The 26,593-nt window shown below is 34.3% G+C and overlaps 1 protein-coding gene across 3 annotated transcripts; it reads right to left on the bottom strand.

Annotated features, from left to right (window-relative positions):
* Positions 1 to 1,264: 1,264 nt before the first annotated feature.
* Positions 1,265 to 24,636, bottom strand: LOC120354197. 3 transcript variants are annotated; one of them, XM_039440796.1, is made up of 5 exons: positions 23,848 to 24,636; positions 22,420 to 22,576; positions 10,363 to 10,587; positions 3,621 to 3,897; positions 1,265 to 3,030 (listed from the first exon to the last, which is right to left on the bottom strand). In XM_039440796.1, exons 1-4 carry the CDS (start codon positions 24,584 to 24,586, stop codon positions 3,690 to 3,692), a joined length of 1,329 nt encoding a protein of 442 aa, XP_039296730.1. In that variant the 5' UTR covers positions 24,587 to 24,636; the 3' UTR covers positions 1,265 to 3,030; positions 3,621 to 3,689. The 3 variants fall into 3 exon arrangements, with proteins under 3 accessions (XP_039296730.1, XP_039296741.1, XP_039296749.1); XM_039440807.1 differs by having other exon boundaries at positions 1,265 to 3,021; XM_039440815.1 differs by having other exon boundaries at positions 1,265 to 2,965.
* Between the last annotated feature and the right edge of the window lie 1,957 nt (positions 24,637 to 26,593).

The raw sequence follows: 26,593 nt of genomic DNA, 5'->3' as shown, positions 1-26,593 counted from the left end.
GTAGAAATATATACAAATATATTTGAATCGGCTCACTATTGCCGCCTATCAATTGCCACTATTTGATTGGTGCATGCAAATTATTACAGTATTCATGCGCCTAGTAACCTCCTACTTCCTTAATACATTTAATTATTTTTGTTGGGGTTTTTTAATATGCTTTTTACATGCAAAGTAATTTTTTACAGATTATAAGTTGTTTCGTATATTACAATAATTAGCCACGTGGGACGTTTAGTTCCTCAAGTTGAATACTGTTTCGCCACAATAAGTTTCTGCCAAGGTGTTTGGTCAGATTCTACGTTGTGCGACTCGGTCGATCATTAGGTCGCCGATCAGTAGATGTTTTATGCCTAACCTCAAATTTTCAATATTTTATATATATTATACAGTAGCAAAAATTATTTCCATTCCTATTCGGCTGTTGTACAATTTGGCCAGGATGCCTGATATTATCTAATCTTTAACGTTATCATCTTTGGCGATATTAGCCTATTATTTCACTTAGACCTATAAATTTTTCAAATAGGAATTTTATTTATCCATCCAAATTTAAATACGTTACAAGTGTTAAAATATCCAATCAAAATTTTAGATCATCAAGTTTCTCAAATGTGTATAGTTTTTAGTATAATTTTAAGGCAGATACATTCATCTAATGAGGGATATTATTGAGGTATTCCTTTGTAGCGCAACAAAGTATTCTAAGTAAATCTAAGAAAATGAACAATAAGATTGGATTATATTGAAAACAATTGAGTTAATGCGTTTGACTTTCAGTAGGAGTTCGGATAATTTCAAAATTGGTAATTTAGTATTCTTTGGTTGCTAGATTCACAATATGAAAAATTCTCAGCTTCATATGAGTCGTTATTTAGTTTTAGATTGAAGTGTTTAATGGGATTTATTGTATCCAACATTGCTATCAAAGTAATAAAAGCCAAATTTTTTGAAATCATTATCTATCACAACTACTAGGCAACAATATGAATAATTCCAGTCTAGAGCGATTTGAAATGACATCCGTTCAACTACCACTGTCAATACCATTAAACTAATAGGAATCTTAGAATGCTTAATGGTCTTTTTAGACAATCGTTTTCTTAGCCTAGGAATAATTATTTCTAAATTATTATTTCTACATTATACAAATTATGTTCTGCCTGCTATTTGCCTGTCATTATCCCGCAGGATCAGGACATTCTGTATACCTTTGGAAAATCAAAAATCGTAAGTTAATTGATATATTTAAATAAGTACACAATTCAGTCTAAAAATATTTATTGTGTTCATCAAAAATACTATGTAGAAGAGAAACAACACAATTTAATTTACACGTGAACGAGATATTTTATTGAATAATTCAAACTGAAATAAAATATGACTTTCAATTATCAAAATTGTGCTTTAACGTACTTTTTCGAGTACAGTATAATTATAGGAAAGATTATAATTTTTTTCACTGTAATATGACAATATTCCGATTTAATTGAAATCGAGGTACAGTAGGCTATATCAATTTATCAGTGACCTGGATTGTCTGTAAGCATGACGAAACTTGAAGAATGAAAAAGTAAAAGTCTTGGAAATTTGAAATGATTGAATAGTCCGTACGGTACATCTCGTTTCGTGAGATCAATGTGTTCAAGAATGTTCTGTATACAAGATAAAGGCACTAAGTGTTATTGCTAAGACTCAAATCTTATCCCAAGATTTTTGAAATTATTTTTACTCTGTTATTTAAAACCAGCAAATAGAATAGATTATTAGGATTATTGATAAGAACCTAGATAGAGAAATCTCCATCTTTAATACAATAAAACGTTATTTCCCACTGAAAATACTGTGGGACACTTTAAATTAACTTCTATTTTTAGATCAGAATAAACCGGGATTAAGCTGATTTTGAACTATTACCTTATCAACGCAAAATCGTCAGAAAAAAAAATATTGTGAGAAAAATTATAACAAAAAATTTAGTTGATACTAATGAATCAGCTAGAAGTTATACAACCATATTCATTGATGGTACTCAACTGCAGTCGCGATTTTTGAAACACTACATTTCAAGAAAGAATTTTACGCAAATACAGTGTAAAAAAATGTAAGTTATAAATGACGTATTATCCCATGCTTATTTGATGTCCAGATAAACACAACAATCACAAAATTGAAAAAAGGAAATTACGCTTTGGCTTTGGGCCACGAAGCAGGCCGGAAGACTGTTGCGTCGTCAGTAGAGATCGTCGGGAGGCAGTTCGATTCCTCCCAGCAGGTTGCGCTTCTCCTCCTTGTTGTTGTTGTCTTTTCCTGACGGCTTACGGAAGTCTGGTTCGAAGCAAGGAGTTTCACAGATGCCCTCGGGGCACAGGCACTCGGCCTTGTCGGCCACCAGGGTGCCGTAGTTCAGGCAGAAGTCGAACTTGGACAGCAGCTCCTTGTTCTCGAAATGCACGGCCACGTGACTCTTCAGCTTATTCTTTCGTTCTTCTTCTATCTGTTTCTTTTTGTCAGCGATGGTTTTGCACTCCTTGCTTGCAAGATTAGAGTCCTGCTGAGAAGTGATGATACCGAATGAAATGCTTCTGAAATTTCTCAAAAGTTTTGGCTGTACTTTGGAGGTATTGGATTCGTTGTGGAGAATATCGATGCTGAACAGAGCTTTCCTGGAGAAACTTTCAAGCCAACAGATTTTCTTCTGCACTACAACCACTGACAATGGCAAATAGCTCAATTCGGCATGAACCTTGCGATTGAGTCCATTGACGTGTCACTTTCGTGCGGTGACGGATGCCAGACGTCTGCTCTTCGGTCCAGTAGAGTCGAGAGGTCAGTTGGTCGACGAAAAGGCCGATCGATCGGTCCACCTTGTCGATCAGATCGCTTCGGTTTCTGCCCATCAGATCCGACTTCATCGGTCGACAGCAGCTCCACTGCGTGTTGCACACCAACCGCGATGTCCCATCTGGTATTTACGAATGTAGCAGAAATTAAAACGACTAGAATCCAAGCACGGATCAACTGAAAAATCTAAATAGAAATTTTGGTTAACTGTTAGTACACCTAATGAGCGCGTGTACTTCAACGGAGAAGCAGACGAACTGCAATTAGTATTAGTATTATTAGTAGTCTATTATCAAGTAATTAGTATTAGTAAGTAAAAAAATCTTATTAAACTTGTGAGACATGAAAGTAGCATGATAATAGTGGTGCAATTGAATGATTTGGAAAATTTTATTGAGTGCTCATTTCTCCTTTCATGAAAATGATCAGTCTATGAACTTCAAATTACTGTTTTCTTTGAACTTATTACAATTTATAAGTTATTCATCCTTATATTCCTTACATAAATCTTTGTATAACAGGCGATTGAGACCTTGTGTAATAAAAAACGTCTTTTTCGGTCATTTTAGATTAAAGAAATCATAAATTTACTCAAGTTCCCGTAAATTCCCCGGAATTTATGAATTTTGGGAATATTTCCCTTAAATTCCCTGGGAATATTTCCTCGATCTTAAATTCCCGGGAATTTTACATCACTAGATTTTGTACAAATTTGAAGATAGTATAAAAACATGCAAGAAAGAAATGTATAAATAATTAAAATCTTATCTACTTACAATGTCCATGTAAATCACATGTATATGGTGAATCCATCATTACTGGGGATGCTTGCCAGGGATGCCGTCTCAAGAGCTCGACGATCCTTCGACTGGCAGATTGATAGCCACATCAATTAGGGAATTTTGCTTCAGTCCCTTTGTTGTTCTCAACCCCTTACGACCGGGAAGCTTCATTTTCTCCCTTATCTGTTCAGGAGTACGAGGGATAGCCCTCAAGCGTTTCATGGCCTTCTTTGCGTTTGACGAGGAAACAGCTATAGCAGCTAGTGGATTCCTTTAAAAATTTCAAGTTGATTATATATTGGTATTCATAATTTAAATGAGAAAATTTCATTATCAGAATACGGTACAAGGCTAGGTCACCAGTTAAGACACCAGCGGTGTCCTTATTTAAAGCAAGCCGGGACACCATTGCAGTGGTGCCAGCTGTAACCGGGCTGACCAACTGAGTGAGACACAGGCCGGTCGCTAAAATGTTGCCCATCTCAATCTCAATCTCCTTAGTACCTAGTGTACATCTATATAAAAGAGAGTAGGGTTGTGTTTGTTCATGTGTTCGTTTGTTCGCATCAAAAAATGCTAACTTGTGGATTGCATACCGCAAAAACAGTAATGATTTAGATCTCCAAATTTTGCACATAGATTCTAAAAATATCAATTTCGTGCACCTCGAAGCCCAAATTTCAATTTTCCTTCTAGATTTTTCATAATTAATGTTCAAATATCATTTATGGTACATACGGTTTCATACTGCGAATTCACCAAATCATATGATAGAAATTAAAAAAAAAAAAAACAGCTGTTCTATTATTGCTTTCTACTTGATTCTACTCAACCTCAATAATATTGTTTTGATAATTGATAAATATTTTAAATAAAATTATTATTATTAATATAATAATAGTATTGTTTTGATAATTCATAAATAATTTTATTTTCACAAACTCTGTATAGTGTATAATAATATGGTGAATGTGAAACAGCTGCATCAAAGAGATTATCTCAAATACATATGTTTAGAAAAAGCATAGTTTTGAAACTTCGTTTTCCTCAAGGAAGTAAGAAAACCTGGAACTGAAGTGGCAGCCTGCAGCAGCTTGGCAAACTGAGCTCAAAAGTAGACGATAGGTCACGCCCACCAGTGGTATGAGATCACTAGGGATAGGATCAACCTCATTGATCGGAACAACCGAAGTTAGCTGATGTTAGAGTAGTAGCAACGCCTACCGGTCCGTTTCTGATGCAATCTCTATTCTGGACTTCAGTTCATGGTTTTCTTACTTCCATGGTTTTCCTGATGCAATGCATAGGCCTACACGTGGCATGGATCATTAATTTTTTAGCCAGAACAGCTGTTTTTTGAGACAAAATGCTAAATAAACATCTACATTTTTATCAATGCTGTATCGGCAATATGAAAACGCATGCAGTTAATATGTCTGAATGAAGGTGTTGATATTTACATAAATAAATTATTTTCTTCCATTTTTATTTAATTACAATTCCAAAATTATTCAAGTCCTGATAGAATGATTGACTCACTGTACAGTCAGTCGAAAATTTTAATATTGAAATGAGAGGGGTATTTTGGCAAGCTGAACAAAAAAAAAATCTGGTGTGGTACACTCACATAACTTTCCTTGCTCATTGAACTGTAAGCCCCATTCTTAAACGAGAATAATTCAGGGGAATAACATAATGACGATTGGCGGCAACATATTTGAAACTACGATCAGTCTTCTGTATATGTGTATATATAATATAGATCAGATCGTGCATTGTTTTGAGAGTACTTTTTCCTTTGTGTAAATTGTGAAATTCGATGATTTTTTAAAAAGTCGTCGAAACAGCTGTTCTACAGATGAAATATCTCGTCTATGTGTTCTTTTTATAAACTGCTCTACCTACCTAGCTCATGCATGAGAAGGAGGTTACAAAGTCCATTTCTCAAGGATGGGGTGAACCCCCCATTAGTTCCCCAGAAAGGAGACTCATGCCAGTTGATAGAGCTGATAAATAACTATACAGGGTATGAATTTGAAAAAAATCGGTAAGTCATTCTTGAGAAAATTGTGAAAAACATGTTTTTTTTAGTAATTGTCCGCCATTTTTCTCATGAATATTACGGAGCTCCTGCAATTTTCCCAGAAATCAGACTCATGTCAGTTGATAGGGCTTATAAATAGCTATCCATGGTATGAATTTGAAGAAAATTGTTAGAGCTGTTTTCGAGAAAAACATGTTTTTTAGTGATTATCTGGCATTTTTCTCAAAAATATTACGAAGCTCCTGCAATTTTCCCAGAAATGAGACTCATGTCAGTTGATAGGGCTTATAAATAGCTATCCATGGTATGAATTTGAAGAAAATCGTTAGAGCCGTTCACGAGAAAACCGTGAAAAACATGTTTTTTTAGTAATCATCCGCCATTTTGAATTCAATTTTATTGAATTTCTTATTGTCGAATCTTCATGGTATAAGGACCTTACGTTTAAAATTTCAAGTCAATCGGTTGATTAGGAATGGAGTTATCGTGTTCACAGACATACACACACACACACACACACACACACACACACACACACACACACACACACACACACACACACACACACACACACACACACACACACACACACACACACACACACAGACCAACACCCAAAAATCATGTTTTTGGACTCAGGGGACATTGAAACGTATAGAAAACTTGAAATTAGGGTACCTGAATTTTTTGGAAAGCAATACTTTCCTTACCTATGGTATTAGGGCAAGGAAAGTAATAAGGTCCTATGCACCTTTTCGATATTTCTTCAAATGAAAAATGAGTTTTGTGGGTTGTCAAAACTCCCCCTAGGAGGGAAACTATTCAACTTATCCTATCTTTTAGTAAAATAACAATGATTTATGTGTTGAATAACATGTTTCTTAGCAACAAAAATCGAACTCTTTATGAATTTAGATATGACCTACACTGTAGATTTACATAATTCTATTAATGAAATAAATGGAAACTGAAGTATTTAGTTCGGACAGTTTATGGTTAGTTGATGAAATTGATTATCGATAGAAGAAAAAAAGATAATAATTTTATCAGTACAGAATTAGTTGAATTAATTGTCGTTGTAGTGAGTTCTTGGTAAGCAATATTTTAATATTGGTATTTATCCATTCATTATTTTTCCAGGAGTTATTTTATTTGAATTAGAACATTTTTATCAGGTCCTATCAATTTATCATTCGTAACAATGAATTATTGTTCAAAACATGAATTTAATCAAATAAAAAAAGACCCATATACTTCTGTATTCATGTTCGCATGTTTACACTTGTGATGGATAGCCAAAATTGTAAAGCGAACTGCACGGCGAATTGTAATGGAGGACTCTGATTGGCTGAATAGTTCAGCTTTCGGAGTGCGGTACGGCGAACTGTTAAAACAGAGGCGAGCGGCACGGCGAACGGTTCGGAGTACTGTACGGCGAATGTTTAACAGCTGATTCTTAACTTTATGAAACATAATTATGCTCATGTTCGCTGAAAGGAGTGATGTTCGGCGGAATGCACGGTTTGCTGCACGGTTCGAGGTTTGGTTCAGCAAGTATGGTCGCACCTTTACATGTTACAGGACATTATTATACAATTCACAGGTTAAAGGAACTTAATAATGTATAATATTATTAAAAGGAAAGAGATGGCTTATACACGTACGGAATAGGGAAATTATGTTTGACACATAATCACGTCTTAACTACTGGACTGATTAACTTGAAATTTTGAATATAGATTCTTAATTAACCGAGGATGGCTATAGGCCTATTTTCGATTCTTCAAGATTTGATTACATCAAGTTTTCAGTTTGTCAAGTTTTTAATTTGTCATGATTCCAGTTGTTGTATGGAAGCAGCAGAACATTTCTTTTAAAAGGGAAATTAGAAGATAGGTATGATTGGGAATCCTATTCGAATAATAAAAACAGGTTTTCCGTCGCACCCAAATTTCGTCCACCATTTTGAATCCACCTTCATTTTTTTGAATTGGAAGGTGATCATATGATACATGATTCCGATACAGAATTTCAAGAGAAAATTATGGTGAAAGTATGGAGAAAACCGCACATCGATATCTCAAACCTTTCAAAAGTTATTCTAATTCAAAGATACTGATAATCCATCTATCTATCATCTTCCATATTCTATACTATAATGAAGGAAAGAACTGTCTTATACACGTATTCACGTGTAAAGGATAGGAAAATTATGTTTGACACATCATCACGTCTGAACTACTGGACTGATTTACTTGAAATGTTGCATATAAATTTTTAACTAACCGAGGATTCTTATAGAGCTATTCTCAATTCTTCTAGATTTCATTACGTCAAGTTTTCAGTTTGTTAAGTTTCAAAATAGACCCATGCGAAGCACGGGTTACCTGCTAGTGTTATAATGAACGCAATAAGAACTATAGGGCCCCGTGACTCAATCAAAGACTTTAGGTGTCCCACTGGCGGGCCAGTTGTCCTAATGTAATTTGCAAGATGAAGTAGTCATTATGTTATTAATTATTGTGGATAATTGGAAAAACTGAAAAAAAATTGAATATGTAACGATTGAAAATTCCATAACATGAGCTTATTGTTAGAAACAAACAGTTATCTATAATCGTTTGAGATCAAGTAGTGTGCGCGATGACCACCTCTTCTCCTCCCCCTACCAGCTCACCACCATAGGTTCAACGCTGGAGAGGAGGGTAGGACAGCCCGCTCACCATCCGCCCGTGCACAGCTCACTTGTACTTCAACCTCTATTTATGTCTGAAACTCATTACTTTTCAAAACTCTTGATAACCCTTCGGTATTTTGCTTAGAAGTTGTAGAAACTCATTATTTTAGTGACCTCCCCCTATCTATATTCACCAGTCTCAATACAAATGTTTACTCAATTGGATTTTATCAAATATGGAATAAAATCATTAGTATTCATTTCATACCTGACTGCCTCCTGATCAAAGATTTGGGATACTTTCAGCTCCTCCTCGTTTCTGGCCTTCTCCTTCAAAGTGGCCATGAATACCATTGTCTCACCTTTGGCTTCATCAGGAAAATGATTGTGGAATGGGCTGGCGTATGTCGCCATGATTGGTGCACCTTCCTCTAGACTCATCGAAGCCCTAGCCAGGCAACTCATATTCTTCTTCTTGATGCATCTTAGAAATCTGTAAGAAATATCATATGCATGTGATATAAATGTCATATTATTATATAATGTGAAATAGTTATTATTGAATGAGCGTGGCGAGTTTTTGCTGATGACTGCAGCTGAGTCGTTCTCCGTTTGTGGATTTGATTGTATGTTCAACGATAACAAGATTCAACATTCATTTATTGTCAGAACACTTTGACAAAAATGCAAGACATAGTCAACAATTCAATAAAAAATTCTAAAATATAACAATGAACATTAATAGTCATCACAGTCACATCATAATAATATATACAAAAATAAGACAATAATCAGCAAATTCTATATAATATAAGAAACATTCTTAAAAACATTTTTAAAACAGGTATATCACAGTTAAGAAAATACAAAGACATCAATCCTCATAACCATATAGACACTAGACAGCAGTCAATTCCAGTTTTAGGTTCCAGCTTCCTCAGTGCAGAACCAATAATCACTATAATTCTCCAGTTAATCGTATGATGTGTCTTTTTAATCTTTGTGGAGCTCATCTTGACCCATTTCATTTGTCAACTTTGCAGTTCAAGAAAGCTTGTGCAGCCCTACACCCACCATCTTTCCGCCGGTAATTCTATGTAGGTTATTATCTTTTCTTTTGAATCTTCTTTTCTTTTCACCCTGGTCTCCATAGTCATCATCATCATCTTCATTGTCAGAATCATCTCCAGCATCATCATCATCATCAGCAGCATCTTCATCTCTCATAAAATTTATATAAATTTCCTCTTATTAGTAATGATTTTATTTTTGCATCTCTTTTTTTCAATTAATTTTATCTAAATTCGCATTATATTATTCAGATTTTGATTATCATTTTATTATTTTTATTAGTTAATTTTTTTTTAGTTTATCACGCTTAGTTTTATAACTTTATTCAGTTTTGTAGTTTGCTTTTTTGTTATTTTTCAAAATAGACCCATGCGAAGCACGGGTTACCTGCTAGTGTTATAATGAACGCAATAAGAGCTATAGGGCCCCGTGACTCAATCAAAGACTTTAGGTGTCCCACTGGCGGGCCAGTTGTCCTAATGTAATTTGCAAGATGAAGTAGTCATTATGTTATTAATTATTGTGGATAATTGGAAAAACTGAAAAAAAATGAATATGTAACGATTGAAAATTCCATAACATGAGCTTATTGTTAGAAACAAACAGTTATCTATAATCGTTTGAGATCAAGTAGTGTGCGCGATGACCACCTCTTCTCCTCCCCCTACCAGCTCACCACCATAGGTTCAACGCTGGAGAGGAGGGTAGGACAGCCCGCTCGCCATCCGCCCGTGCACAGCTCACTTGTACTTCAACCTCTATTTATGTCTGAAACTCATTACTTTTCAAAACTCTTGATAACCCTTCGGTATTTTGCTTAGAAGTTGTAGAAACTCATTATTTTAGTGACCTCCCCCTATCTATATTCACCAGTCTCAATACAAATGTTTACTCAATTGGATTTTATCAAATATGGAATAAAATCATTAGTATTCATTTCATACCTGACTGCCTCCTGATCAAAGATTTGGGATACTTTCAGCTCCTCCTCGTTTCTGGCCTTCTCCTTCAAAGTGGCCATGAATACCATTGTCTCACCTTTGGCTTCATCAGGAAAATGATTGTGGAATGGGCTGGCGTATGTCGCCATGATTGGTGCACCTTCCTCTAGACTCATCGAAGCCCTAGCCAGGCAACTCATATTCTTCTTCTTGATGCATCTTAGAAATCTGTAAGAAATATCATATGCATGTGATATAAATGTCATATTATTATATAATGTGAAATAGTTATTATTGAATGAGCGTGGCGAGTTTCTGCTGATGACTGCAGCTGAGTCGTTCTCCGTTTGTGGATTTGATTGTATGTTCAACGATAACAAGATTCAACATTCATTTATTGTCAGAACACTTTGACAAAAATGCAAGACATAGTCAACAATTCAATAAAAAATTCTAAAATATAACAATAAACATTAATAGTCATCACAGTCACATCATAATATATACAAAAATTAGACAATGATCAGCAAATTCTATATAATATAAGAAACATTCTTAAAAACATTTTTAAAACAGGTATATCACAGTTAAGAAAATACAAAGACATCAATCCTCATAACCATATAGACAGCAGTCAATTAGAATCTTTCCAACAGAAACCTTAAAACTATTAATATCACATTCTTTAATATGAGCAGGCAGTTTATTAAATAACCTCTTTCCAAATTCAACAAAACTTTTCAAAGTTAAATGGTAATTGCACTGTGATAATCTATGTGCTTCTGCTTGTCTTGTAAAATGACTGTGAATATTACTATTTATGGGTAAGATGGATAGATTTTTTCTGGTATACATCAGACATTCAAACACATAAAAGCATAAACAGTCATAACATTTAGTTTTTTAAACAGAGGTCGACAATGTGCTCTACTATCTACTTTACAAATGATCCTTACGGCCCGTTTTTGTACAACAAAAAGTTTCTTCATATTGGTATCTCTCCCCTATACCAAAATACCATACAACAGGTGTGACTGAATGTAAGCAAGATATAAAGATACCAACACATCAATGCTAACAATATTTCTTAATCTACATAACATAAAAATGCCTCTAGATATTTTCTTACCCAATGAAAAAATATGATTTTTCCATTTCACATTACTCTGCAATGTGATGCCAAGAAATTTGACATCTGTCTTACAACCAAAGTCAAAATCTAACAACTGGGTCTTATCTTTATTAGACAAAGTTAGCAGCTGTACAGTCCTCAATAGTCGCATTAATCTGCCCCAATACATTGAAATTGGTAAAAATCTTTTCACACTTAGTCTGGACTGCCAGATCATCAGCAAACATAAAAGCCTTAATATCTCCATTACTTATAGCAGCTGGCAAGTCATTAGTATAAATAATGAAGAGTATAGGTCCAAGTGTGGAACCCTGTGGTACACCTGTCTGAACCTTCAAAAAATGAGAAAGAGAACCCTTATAAAAAGAAGCCTGAAATCTATCACTTAAAAAGGAAATCATAAGCTTAATAGACACATCATCAAACCCATAAAACTGGAGTTTTTTACCAAAATCTCATGAGATATGGTGTCAAAAACCTTTGACATGTCATAAAAACTACTAGAAACTTTGTTCTTACCATCCAGCCAGTTAATACAGTTTTTCATGAATTCAGATATAGAACCATGAGAGCACCTATTTTAGATCTATATCCAAATTGATTATTTGTGAACAGTGAATTACTTTCAAAATAGCTTATGATTTGCTTATAGAGTACCATCTCAAATACATCTTTGAAATTATAGGAATAATAGAAACAGGCCTATAATTGTTGTAATTCAGAGATGAACCTTATTTCAACAAAGGAATAACTTTAATTAATTTCAAACATTTAGGAAATACACCATCCTTAATACAAATATTAAAAAGGTAACACAACACCTCACAAACAAATGGTGCAGCCAATTTCATAAAACATGAATTTAAATAGTAAACATCAAGACAAGCACTATTACTGAGAGATAATATAGAATTATACACCTGCTCAATAGTAATACATGAAAAAGAGAAAGAATTTAATACAGGATTATCTTGTTTGTGAATGTCAAGATAATAAGGAATATCATTTACAGAGGTAGGTACTCTTTGAACAACACTTTCAATAAAGAAATCATTAAAACCACCTGCTGTCAGGCAATCATTTTGATTACTGTCTTTCAAATCGTTCTTGTTCAGATTCTCTTTTACAATAGACAACAATTCTTTGGGTTTATTTTTAGCTGTCAGCACACGATTACAATTGTAATTGAATTTGGCTTCCCTCACAGTTTTCTTGAATATGTTTCTTAATAAATTATACTTATCTTTGTAATGAACCAAACCTGATTGTCTAAATAACTCATACATAAGCAAACAGTCATTCTTTAATTGTCTAATATCATCATTATACCATTTACAGGTAGGAGCAGCTTTTTTCTTGCAAATGACATTCTTAACAGGAAAGCATAGCTCAACAGCAGTCAAAATTTTCTATTGAAAAACAAAAATGTATCCTCCAAAGAATCAATAGAATATATCTCAATCCAATTAATCATACTAATCAGCGATTTGAACAAAGGAATATTTGATTACGTCAATGGCCTTATAATTTTTCTAGAACTCTGAAACTTTTAATTAGAATCATAAGTTAATTTAGAATCCAGATCCAACATAGCATGGAAAAAGATGGCAAAATGATCCGAGACTACCATCGGTTCAACTTTTACAGGAATAATTCTATCCCTATGAATAGATGAAGCTATATTATCTACGCATGAACCTAATTCATGTCCAACATAGGCAGGTCTCGTTACTTCATTGACTATCAAATTAAGATTGAAGCTATGTAATAAATTATTCAATATCACAGTATGACTAGATTGAGACAGCCCAATCTTGACTCTGACACCAGACCTGAGCCAGCCAGGTCACTCGATATTATTATTACTAGATTGAGACAATATGTTTACATTGAAGTCACCACAGAGGATGACTGAAGCATTGGATTTATTCCTGCAATTGAGCAAGTCCAGCATTCTACAAAGAATATCAATGAAGTTTTCAAAATTACTCTCTTCTGGAACTCTGTAAACTTCAATGCAGATAATATTTAGATCATCAATTAAAACTAAAGAAATCTCACACACCCGTTGAACAGACAGATCTATGAGGTAGAACCAACAAGACCATTCTTTATAAAAATTGCCGTTCCACCTATTCGCCCAGAAGGTCTGCAATGAGCACTAGTACAGTTATATCCCATCACTGAGAGTTCAGAGAGCTCATGCACTGCCAGCCAATGTTCACAGATACAAAATATATCAACATTATACTTGCTCAAAACACAATAAAGTTCATCTAGTTTGTTGATAACGTCTTGAGTATTCCAATGAATTACAACCAAGTTTGATTTTTAACTCTCATTTGAATTTACTTCACAGTTACAATTTGACTGAGTAAGAGAAGCATTAACTAAGTATTGACTATTCTTTGGGTGGAATCCAAGTTTAAACTGTTGTTGCCACTTTGCTTCCTTACAAAATATTTTGCAATGTAGGTATATTTTGGCCAAAAGTCAGCCTTGTACACAACATCAAACTCACTTTCAGGAACACCAACCTTGAATGAAGCATAAGAGTCAGGATAAAATGAAACAAATTTCTCAACTGTTAGATCACTAACTCTTTTATTCTTCAGAAATTCTGACACGTTTTCACAGGTTGTAGTGGGTGTGAATCTTGTAACAAAAAAAAATGTTTATGATCCCTAATTGACAGACCCTCTACACCAATGTAACATAAATAAGTTTTTGTTTTTCCTAAAATTGGTTTTACCATGTAATTTGGCAGTTACAGAAGATTGAACATTCAATTTAGGGGTTTCTTTTCTGGGTTTACCTTTTTCCCTAACCCCTGAAGTCCAGTCTTTGTCATTTGGAGTACAAGCAATGTTCTCAATAGTAGTATTATTTTCAACCATGTTATCAGTAGCAATTAAGGACGGAGAAGATGAAGAATCATTTTCCATAACATTCTCAGAATCACTCACTGTTTTTACTTTCCTTGCCCTATTACCATAGGTAAGGAAAGTATTGCTTTCCAAAAAAAAATTAATTTCTATACGTTTCAAGGTCCCCTGAGTCCGAAAAAGTGTTTTTTGGGTATTGGTCTGTATGTGTGTGTGTGTGTGTGTGTGTGTGTGTGTGTGTGTGTGTGTGTGTGTGTGTGTGTGTGTGTGTGTGTGTGTGTGTGTGTGTGTGTATGAGTGTATGTGCGTCTGTGTACACGATATCTCATCTCCCAATTAACGGAATGACTTGAAATTTGGAACATAAGGTCCTTACAATATAAGGATTCCACACGAACAATTTCGATCTGATGCAATTCAAGATGGCGGATAAAATGGTGAAAATGTTGGTCAAAAACAGGGTTTTTCGCGATTTTCTCGAAAACGGCTCCAACGATTTTGATCAAATCTATAACTAAAATAGTCATTGATAAGCTCTATCAACTGCCACAAGTCTCATATCTGTAAAAATTCCAAGAGCTCCGCCCCATCAATGCAAAGTGTGATTTTAGATTCCCAATTATCAGGCTTCAGATACAATTAAAACAAAAAATTCCATGTGGAAAAGATTGAGCATAAAAATCTCTACAATTAATGTTCAGTGACATTTTCACCTAAAATTGGAAATAAGCTCAAAATTCGAGAAAATGTGTTTATTCAATAATGCAAACGGTTGGCAACTGTTGATTCTATTAAATCATTCACTATGAAGAGATAGCAGACTTCGTGTGTCTCCAGCGTTATTGTCCTGTCACCAGCTGGCAGATCTTTGAATAGTAGACTTGAGATGCGCGTGTACACTAGCGTCAGGTGATAAATTTTCATAACGGCAAGGAAAGTTGTGTGAGTGCACCACACCAGATTTTTGTGTATTATGAATCATAACCTCACAGTCAATTGATGATATCACATTATTCGCAAATCGATTAGCAGACCGAGAAGTAGATTTTTTGTTTGTGGAGGCTGAGTGTTGTCTACAAGATCGATAGTCACTATCGATTTTTTTCGACTTTTCGATCGGTCGATGTCAGAAGAAGCATGTTGTTTCAAATTAGAACCAAGCGTCATGTTAGGATTTGAATTGCTGTCAACAAGTTCGTCACCTTTTATGTTTAATAATAAAGCCAAGATAGTATCCAAATTTTCATGCAATTTAATACTATCCTGTTCAAATACACTAAGTTTCTCTGAAACTTGACTAAATTTGTAATTAAAGTCTACAAGACTACTCAAATCAATTTTCCACTCACGTAGCTTTCCTGACTACGATTGTAACTTTCGATTGCTCTCATCAATCAACTTAATATTTCCAACACATATTCCCTGAACCATTTTCGTTTGCCAACTGAATTCACTCACTCCTCCGTCCTTTTTGATGTAACAGGTATCATATTTCAGACATAAGCGGTTACTAATACTACTACTGATAATAATAGTAGAAGTAGTAACATGTAGTAATTGCACCAGAAACAATTGATCAGTGTTGGGTGCTGCTCAGGGTGTTGGAGTGATATACTTGAAGCGTCAAAATGATGTGGCAGAAATAATACATCAAAGAGTAGCCCTTCAATTTGGTTTTTTGAATAAGGAGTGTTCTTGCTTCGCCCACCAGCATCAGTAAGTAGGTACTTGATAATAATAGAGCCAAAACATATTCGGACGGGCCTATTAGAAATAATCTGACTACACCAGCTTACAGACAAGATATTATAATGGTTCTGGATAAAACGGGTACGCACCACCTTAGTCCTCCGACACACCCAGAACCTGACAGGAGTGAACAGCGACTATCTCATCCATCGACACCGTATGCCAGCGACAGGGAAAGACTGTTTTGAAAGAGTCTCGAATTGGCGTGTGCGTTAGGCGCCAAAACCGGACACTTTTACATTCGTACAGAAACGACAAAGTCAGACACATCGAATCTCTGACACTTCCAAAACAGGACGGTTAGGTTACACTTCTTGGACGGACTGTACTACGCAGAGCTGTCTTCTTTTATTCAAACAATGGTCATTGTTTGATGAACACCCATGTGTAGGCTATTCTTAACAAGACCATTGACAATTTATTTCTGAAACCTATCACTCATTTCTATCTCTCTTAGTAGTTATATCAGGCGATGACTTATCTTGTAACTGTATAATTCGTTATAATTATATCATTCCTATTTTGTGCAGTTGTCTCTCTTTTCTGCAGTTATTTGGAGCATAAATAATAGAGCTGTGAGTGAATTTCTTGACACAAAACAAAAATAACTTCACTTCATAGTTAAATTATCAAGATTAGTGAGTACATTGAAACCTCTCGATAACTCTATAATTCGTAGTTTTGCCATCAAAAACACTGTAATTAGTATTCCCATAAAGATAAATACACTAATATGCCATTGTAACACTGACAACTCCAGTTATGAGTTCATTGAAAGCTCTATTGATTCACATATAATAATATAACTAGAGACACCCTGGGTTAAAGAAGTCGCTCATGAACAGGTATCGATCTCTGAAATCTTTTACAAGTATGTCAAATTAATATTTATAACAATATTTTCTAATATCCATTCATAGAGGCTATATTATGGATTAATTATGGGTAATGATGGGATCAGTATCCATGATACAATTTTTTCGTATTTTGTTCTATCAGCCACGATATTGCAGAGCCTGATATATAATATATATTGATATTGCAGAGCTTGATATATATTCGTCACCCACCAAAATTTGTATTTAACGCTTGGTCCCGTAGGCTACAAATTATAGAGGTTCTACTGTGTTGAATGTAGTCTACTGGAGGGTAAATATACTCGAACATTGAGTATTTTGAAGATAATAGTTTTTTTTAGTATTGTTTTTCATTTTGAATTTCCATTTATTTGAAAACCAGCAATAGACCTTTGAGACAATTGGTCTATCTTTTCATATTCCCTAAAAACTACCTGATAGGTATAAGCCAATTTTAGTATATGCTTCCTCAACATAGAAATACCCTTTTCTTGGAATATGGGGATGTAGAGGCATATTTAAATAAGATAGAATTCCTGGAAGATTGGATATGTGAGCATGTTGTCAATGGAAATGAGTAGAATACAAAAACTTTGAAGTACCTATGATAAAGTTGAATGAAATCAGCTTCAATTATTGTATGGTAATTGTATGGCAAGATTACGATACTTATGAACTCTACTTAGAAATCATATTATATTTAGCGACAAATTTCTGTATATATTTTTATATTTATCTGGTTATTTTTATATCTAGTTATTTATGTCCAACGGATCTCGAAAACGGCTCTAACGATTTTCACGAAATTTGGAATATAGTAGGTTTATGATATAAAAATTTGATTGCACTAGGTCTCATCCCTGGTAAAACTCGCTGAAGGACATTAGAAGGATCATTCATCCTTGGAAAAATAGCTGAGATTTCCGTCGTCTGTGGATAATAAAGTGAGTGAGCGAGTGCATCTGTGGAAAATCAAAATATCTCATCCCCGAAATTCGTAAACTGACGTATAGCCAGCTGTAAAATATAAACACGACCTCAAAATAAAAATTCAGGGAAGAAACAATTTTGGGCTGTGCCTGTTAGTCCTTCCCCTATCATTTTGTTCTGTTTATCAATAAATAAAATAATAACGAGCGAAGCTCGGTGCCCTGATATTGGATTGTGAAACAAGATAATTGTACTGGAATGTATTGAGTAGTTCTGTGAACAGTAGAACTCACGCAGTTTTCTCATCCACAAGTATCCAATGTCACCTGTTTGAAAAGAAACTCAGTTCACGTTTGAATTTGTATTCCATATGATATAATTCATCCAGTTCTGTGATAATCTTTCTATCTGATGAGAATTATTTTTTTACAATAAAAAATATCATAATCTCTTCAGCATTATTAAGTTTATTTGATTATTTTTAATCAACTATTAAATTAGTTTTTCTCAAAAGTGAGAATATTGATAATGATGGGCACGCATAATAATACCAATATCGGGGCACCGAGCTTCGCTCGTTATTTATTTATAAACTATTGACAAAAATAACACAATTCTTAAAAATGATTGGGGAAGGACTAACAGGCACAGCCCAAAACTGTTTCATCCCCGGATTTTCATTTATACATTGATTTTTTTGTGTACTATAAAAATAGTCCAGAAAGTAGGCTATGTTACAAACACTTCCATTCAGGTTCAATTTTCAGTCCAAAAATTTAAAAACAAAAAAGGTCTAATTTAGATTATTTACAAACAAATTGAATAACAAAATATCACTCACTAATCACTTAAAATTGTCAAATAATGAATAACTTTGAAAATTATGATATACTCTAGTTTAGAATGATTATCATGTCATGTCAACAAATCAGATTATTTTGATCGATTAAAATTTCTAGATAATATTTCTCGCCGATTGATTACACAGCTGGAAATAATTCTGTCTCTCTCCCACACACGCATCTTCTGTTTCGACAGACGACAAAATTATCATCTGTTTTTCCAAGGATGAATTATTGTTATCCTTTTCATGTCCTTCAGTGAGTTTTCCCAGGGTTGAAACCTAGTGTAATCAAATTTTTATATCTTAAACCTACTACGGTATATGTTCCAAATTTCGTTAAAATTGTTAGAGCCGTTTTCGAGATCCGTTGAACATAAATAACCAGATATAAAAATATAAGCAGATATACAGAAATTGCTTGCTTAATGTAAAAGGATGACTGCAAAACAAGTTATTAAAACCAAAGAACTTAAAGATGCATATCTCTTCAAGGTCTTTGATTGAAACTGTAGACCTTATAGAAATTGACATGGTTTTTCCAGACATCTGTGTAATCCACTTGTCAGCTGATTGTTATGAATAATTCTATAGTCTGATTAATCCTATCTTCAGAGTAGATGATTATATATATATACAGTGATATCAGAGTATGGAGGAATTCCTTTTCTTTTCATATTATCCTTGAAATTCAAAATTTCAAAGAACCTTGTGTAACTTATACATCAACGCGCAGTTGAAAAAGGAATATTCCTGCCAAATCTCATCTAATTCTATCAACGCGTTTGGCCGTAACTGCGTTACAGTCTTTTTCATTCAATATGAATAATTACCACAATATCTACTTCTCAACTACACAAAAAGTGAAATACTGATGTGGTCGATTTCAATGAACATTAAATGAAATGGTTGTTTTCTTCTAAATCTCTATACTTGAGCATTGTTAATTTCGAACAGAGCTCACTTTCACGGGGTTTTCTCAGATGATACAGCAATCACTGAGGAATCTCCAACACAGATTTCAATAACCCAGGAGAGAGTCATCTAAAATTAAAACGATTAGTGCTATATTGCTGAATTATTATTGCCAATTATTAATGTTTTTCAGAAAATTTTTAATGCCATAAATGTCTCTTAATTAAATAATAAGTTCTTGAGTTTCAATTATTATAATATTTTTCGCATTCCCATTTTTCATTTTTTTATATTTTGAATCCCTTCATTTGGGTCTCTCGTTGTTAAGTCGAATATAGTAAGATTATATAGTATTATTCGGTTATATATCTATCACAGAAATCTCTCTCAGCAGCGACTATATAAACGCTTAACATAGGTTGTTAGGGAACGATAATAATAAGAATATGTGATGAATAATCTATCCTGTTCTAGGCGAGCAATATTTCTGTATCACAGATATCCAAAAACTTCAACACTACAATGCGAATATTCTTTGAAACGGTTTGATATAAATTGATGGGCGATTTCCACCATTCATTATCTCTTGAAATTCTATTTTTGAATCTTGTATTAAAACCTTCCCATAAAAAATGTTAGATTCAATGACCAATGAACCAAGATGGAAGACCAAAATTTTGAAGCTACCTACAGATTTTTTTTAAAATTTGAATAGGATTTCCCAGTGGAGCCCACTGTCAAATTATCTTTCGAAAAGGAGCATTAAGTTGTTTTCCTATTAATATTAAGCTGTAGGCCTATATGAATCCATAGAACTTCATAGATTTCTCCGTATGGGCGAATGATTCAGAATCAAAATTCAAATTCCTAAAATTAATAATACAAACGTCAGAGCAAACTGCCATCAGTATTTGTATTATTAATATTACGCGTATGTTATTGAAGAATAATAGTAAGGCAGACATGTTACTTTTGTTTCCTGAAAAAGGTGAGTAAAATATTTTGTTGTTCAACGAACTTGACCTGTAGAAAGGTTTGAAGAGTGAGTATTAAAAATTTGAAGCTGATCGATCAACTCTTTCCAAAGTTATTGTGGTAGATTCAAACAAACAAACAATCCCACAGACTGGCAACAACTTTGAACTTGGGTAAAAAGTGAGAGCTTGCTAACGCTCGTTCAATGAATATTATTGAGAGAACAACGGGCGGCATGCTCAAGTTGGAAGCACATAACATAACTTGAACGAGTCAAATTATTTCAGTGTAGGGGATTGTATATTTTACAAGAGAGTATGTTTCTGAGGGATATAGTCCTATAGTGAGAAAGTGAAGAAGAGAGGATTCAATTGAATCACTGCTTTAGTTTTGTTGCACAGCCGGCCTTCTCTCACATTCAACCTCTCGCATTCTCCAGTATGATGCTACATCAATATTATATTATACAATCCTACTCAGTGGAATGGGGGAATTCACAATGTTACAAGCAAGAGTTGATAGTAATGGATATAATTGACACAAAAGAAATTACAGATGTAGGCATGGGAAAGTCAAATACAATATAGGTAGAAGATAATATCTCTGAAGCATTGTATGAAATAATAACAAAACCCTGAGGGAAAAGAAAGGAGAGAAGTATGAAAAATATTACTAATCACAATGAATATGAAATGCAATTTGAATGTCGATAATATAATAATATAGTGAACTATAAACTGTACCTTATACATTGATTTAGATCAAATGACAGTATTATATAAACGACGAATTTCCTTGTATGAAAAATTTAATAATTAGAATAATGATTAAATGCCATTTGAATTTTCGATTCTCTGAGAAGGATATAAAATAGTATCATTCCCATCAGCACACAACCGGGTAAGAGAGAGAGAGTGTGTGTGTGTGTGTGAGAGATAGAGTGGCGCAGGACTGATAGAGAGAGGGTTGAGGGTGAGGGAAAGATAGAGAGAGAGTGAGAGGAAGCAACAGAACTGAATAAGGTTGAGATAAGAGACAATGTCACGCAGGAGTATTGTCTTATGAATGGTCACACACACTTCTCCAGTCATACTAAGTTATAAATAGAATATTTCCAAGAAGGTACAGTCTGTGCCAAAATGCAAACCAGTTTACTTCCTCGCCATTCTTCCCGAAAAACAGGCATAGACGACAAAAAGTGATAGCGACAACCAGAGACTGTTTTCCAGGTAGAGAAATTAGTCACGGACTCGCCCCGCCAAAACAAGACACTTCTTTTTCAACACAAGAACGACAAAAGCAGCCAACGCCAAAACAAGACTGATTTTCAGTGCTAGGATGGATGTGTCTGACTTTGACGGTGGTGTATACTGACATCGCCCCGATAAAACAGATGAACAAGGTCTACTTGATTAATGTGGCAGTACCTCTTACTCGCAATTTAAGGACGGTGCAAGCTGAAAAAATAAATATATAAGCAGCTCTCGCTAATAGTCAAGGCTTTACTCCATCTGGAATATGTGGGTACATCCCAGTGACAGCAACAGTAATATTGTTCTGAAAGCATTCACGAGGAGTTTAATTGAGTTGGGCATGAATCATTCAAAAATCTGTTCTAATCAATTTTTCATTTAGTGCGGAAATTTTTAGCACAAAATTGGTATTAAACAAAAGAATCGAAAACAGAATGTATACTTGACGTCTGGTCCGTATAAATTCTTCTTTGTACCAATTATAAATTGTTAATGTTAATAAATAAATAAGTAACTGTTTTACCTTTTGTTATAACGCACTCCTTCAGAGTGATAATAAAAGCCGTGGCCGTCACCGTATACAAAGGTGCCTGCTCTCTCTCCAGGCAGCTTTACAGACGCCCTGGCTGGCTGTTCCTGCACAGCCGCTGCCACTGCGCGTTCATCGATTTCAGCCATTCCTGTAATTTTTTTTATCAAATATGGATTGTTTGTATACATTTTTTTTTCAATATAAAAATACGGTTTACTTTTATTTCTATTATTGATGGAGAGATATAATTTTTCAATTGAATTATTAGACCTAATGAATAATCTAATATTTAGAAATATGCGTTCTAAATCTGTACGGTAGCTAATACACTAGTAGTGTATAGAGACAGAATGTTAACTATAGAGCTCATAATTTTATATTTTGTCTAATAAAAGTTCACGCTTCCAATTTTCGAAAACAATATTTCTATTATTTTAAAAATTATAGCTCAATTCAAGGCCTTCAAAACTATGTATTATAAATCATACTTTTTTATGTTCTATAAGCTAATCTTAATTTTCCAGTTATAGTCTGTGTAAAATAAGTTGAAACTTTGCTCTACATTCCAAGAACTTACAGGGTTGCAAAATCCTGTAAAATTGCTACTTTCTCAAATTTCTAATTTAACGTCAGAATTTGATGTAGAATATCATCCCCGATATTCCAGTAGTGCTAACAACGTTTTAGGGTTAAAGAATTGAACGAAATAAAACTTTTTTGATAAAATTGAAAACATCGCAAAAATATGTTTTTCTTTTGAATATCACTTCACTCAGAATCATGGGGCGTCGTTAAGAATTTTATATCAAAATAACGGGGAGAATGTCTCCTTTCTATTAGTGTCTTAATAATTTTTATCCGACCTATAGTTATTTTTCAATCAATGATTATGTTGTCAATGTCGAGATATTCCGTGCAGAAAACATGAAATTTTCATAGTAGAAACATTTTGTTTCAAAAGATAAGTGGGTAGTGGAGTTGAGAATGTTTCTTAGGAATAATTGAAATTATTTTTCCAATTGTCAAAAGTAGTCGGAAGAATTTATTTTGGCCTCTCAGGATCTTCAATGTCAAGGATAACGATAAGGATTGGAAAAATATTTTCAATTATTTCTGAGAAACTTCCTCGCTTCCTAGAGTCAGCATAATTTGAGACAAGTTTCTCAACTGTTAGATTATGCCTAAAAATTCTTTGATTCTTCAAAAATTCTGACAGGTTCTCGCAGGTTATAGGCTACTGGGTGTGAATCTTGAAACAAAAGTAATTTTTTGTGATCTCTAATAGGCAGACCCTCTACACCAATCAAACTACCAGTGATGAAGTTTTTGTTTTTCCTAAAATTGGTTTTACCAGGTACATTGGAGTTACAAAAGATTGAGCATTCAAATGCAGGGGTTTCTTTTATAGGCTAGTTTTACCTTTTTTCCTAACCACTGAAGAACAGTCATTGTCATTCGGAGTACTAGCAATATTCTCAATAGCAGTATTATTTCCAACCATATTATTAGCGGCAATTAAGGAATTATTTTCCTCAACGTTTTCATCAATCACCAATAGTTGCTGTTTTTGTGTATTGTGAATCATAACCTCAGTTACCTCACAGTCACTTGATGAAAACACATTATTTGCAAATTGATTAGCAGACCGAGAAGTCGATTTTTTGTTTGTAGAGGATTCTGTGTTTTTTTGAGTTTTGTCTACAAGATTGATAGTCACTATCGACTTTTTTCGACTCTTCAAATTAGAACCAACCGTCATGCTTGGAATTGATTCGCCGTCAACAAATTCATTACCTTTCATGTTTAATAATAAAGCCAAGATAGTATCCAACTTTTCGTGCATTTTAACATTATCCTGTTCAACTACACTGAGTTTTTCTGAAAATTGGCTAAATTTGTAATTAAAGTCTAAAAGACTACTCAAATCAATGTTCCTCTCACGTAGCTTTCCTAACCTAAAACTGCAGGTCGTACAAAACCATCTAGAGTTATCTCCCAGCTCATCGATTTTGCGGAGGTCACTCGAAGAAATGTTCACACATTTTGAGTGATACCACTTATTACAAAAAACACCACACATAATAGCACCATCATCAGATTTAATATTTTCACTACAGTGACCACACAAATGCTTGTTACCACCACCAGCGTCGGCCATCTTATAAATCTTGAATCTCTGTCCGTGTCTGTGTCTTGTGATCTCTGTGACTGAACCAAGGACTGAACCTGAACCAACGAGCTAAAATATAATAGACCCATAGAGGATAAAGTATTAAACCATAGAGCGGCTGTTGGACTGTTGGTGTGCTTTCAGCGCTCTCAATGTGTTACACGGCGACAAACCACACTCTGTCCTCAGAGAAGGGATAGCCAAATCCTCTTCTCTGTGCTCTGTCTCAGACAGCACCGTATCGCGCAAGCGTTAGTAACGGGTTTTTCCCGTTCCATTCAGTCAGATCTATGAATGTAACGTTCTTTGTGATGATGGTTACCGAGCACTGTAACTGGAGCCAATCGTCATTCTATTAATTGATGAAGATATTATTATCCAATGATGGATTTATCATTATATCATTATATTCAATATAATAATCAATATATTATCATTCTATTTAATAAAAGAGTACTTTTGAAAATTATAATTAATAATATATAACAGTTGTTATTCAACTGATGTTAAAAAACACTATAACTAAGTCAGCATATTGTCATTTCAAAACAAAAACCAAACCCTCAACCTCCCCTTTTACATTTAAAACATCAATAAACATAACTATTTGAAAAACCTCTAATCCCTTCCAGCATATTGCAATTTCAAAGCAAAATCCTAACCTATATTTCCACCTTTGAAATATCAAAAATCATAATTCTACCTGGACCCTAGCCCTTTCTAGCATATTGCAATTTTAAAGCAAAAACCTAACCTAACCTTATGGAACATTATCAAATATAATCCAAAAAAACCTAACCACTAACCCCTAACCCTTTCACATTTGATAATTTGGATTTCAAAGCAAAATCCCAACCCCCTAACCTATCCTTTCACATTTAAAACATCAAAAAACATAACTCTAACTGCACCCTAGCCCCTCCAGCATATTGCAATTTCAAAGCAAAAATCTAACCTATCCTAATAACACATTATTAAATATAACCTAAATAAAAACTAACCCCTAACTCTTTCACATTTGTTGAACGATAGACAACGATAGCAACACCATTGCAAATCGTTCACTACCACTATAACGTGGACCTCACTATAGATACTCAAAGAATACTTTTGAATAACTATGTTATAACTGTGACTGTTGCTGGCCGTTACTCTGTTTTTGTGACAAAGAGAAGCTGCTACACGGCGAACTAAGAGCAGCCATGACAGAGAAGAAGGCAAGAAGAGCCTCTATCACAGTATACATACAGTAAGGAAACTTGGCTATACCCTGACGCCAAAATCCGCCATCTTGTTAGGAAGCGCCGCATTGTAATAGTATTGATTGTAGGTTCGGATCACTTTAATGATCCGGATCAATTGATCTCGTTCACTGCCACGAGCCAATCAGAAGACCAGGATTGGAACTTCCCAAGGTCACGTGACGTGTTTAGTATTGGGGTCATGTAAAAATCATTGGTTGGATAGGCGTTTGATTACAAGTTTCCATTCTGTATCTATTCTGTGCCTCTATTCTATTCCTGTTACAAATTGAACATTGGCAGCCATGACAGAGAGAGACAAGAAGCGGCGGGAAATTTGAATGGCCCTATTGTTATAATGGGAACTTGCATAAAATACAAGGCGCAAATCAGTTATATTTAATAATAGCTACATTGAATTTTTATTGAGCATTTCAAATGTATGTATTACAGTTGTTATATGCATCCATAAAATTAACTGTTTGAATTGCTTTACTTGAAGCCTTAGTTACATTATTGATACTGCTTAGCCGTACAAGTGCTCTACAAGTTAAAAAGCCATACTGTAACTGCAAAATTATGATTTTAGAGACTGGATTTTTATGTTATTTTGAACAAAGAATTCGAAAAACCAATTTATGTTGACGTTTCTTATATACCAGCTTACGATACTTATTTACTTAGTATCTACAATATCTCCAAGTTCAAAACAAGAAGGCAAAGTATGATAGGTAGTCAAAAAAATAACAAACTA

This window comes from Nilaparvata lugens, chromosome 1 (assembly GCF_014356525.2).
Source record: "Nilaparvata lugens isolate BPH chromosome 1, ASM1435652v1, whole genome shotgun sequence".
NCBI lineage: Eukaryota > Metazoa > Arthropoda > Insecta > Hemiptera > Delphacidae > Nilaparvata > Nilaparvata lugens.
This window is presented reverse-complemented; position numbering and strand designations above follow the sequence as displayed.

What these genes read in the sequence shown, in the direction of transcription:
- LOC120354197 (XM_039440796.1), bottom strand. Translation starts at nt 24,586, where the DNA reads ATGGCCGACGCTGGTGGTGGTAACAAGCATTTGTGTGGTCACTGTAGT. An exon ending in GGAGTGCGTTATAACAAAAG is followed by an intron (nt 10,588 to 22,419) that starts GTAAAACAGTTA and finishes TATTTCTTACAG; the next exon opens with ATTTCTAAGATGCATCAAGA. An exon ending in TTTGATCAGGAGGCAGTCAG is followed by an intron (nt 3,898 to 10,362) that starts GTATGAAATGAA and finishes AAATTTTTAAAG; the next exon opens with GAATCCACTAGCTGCTATAG.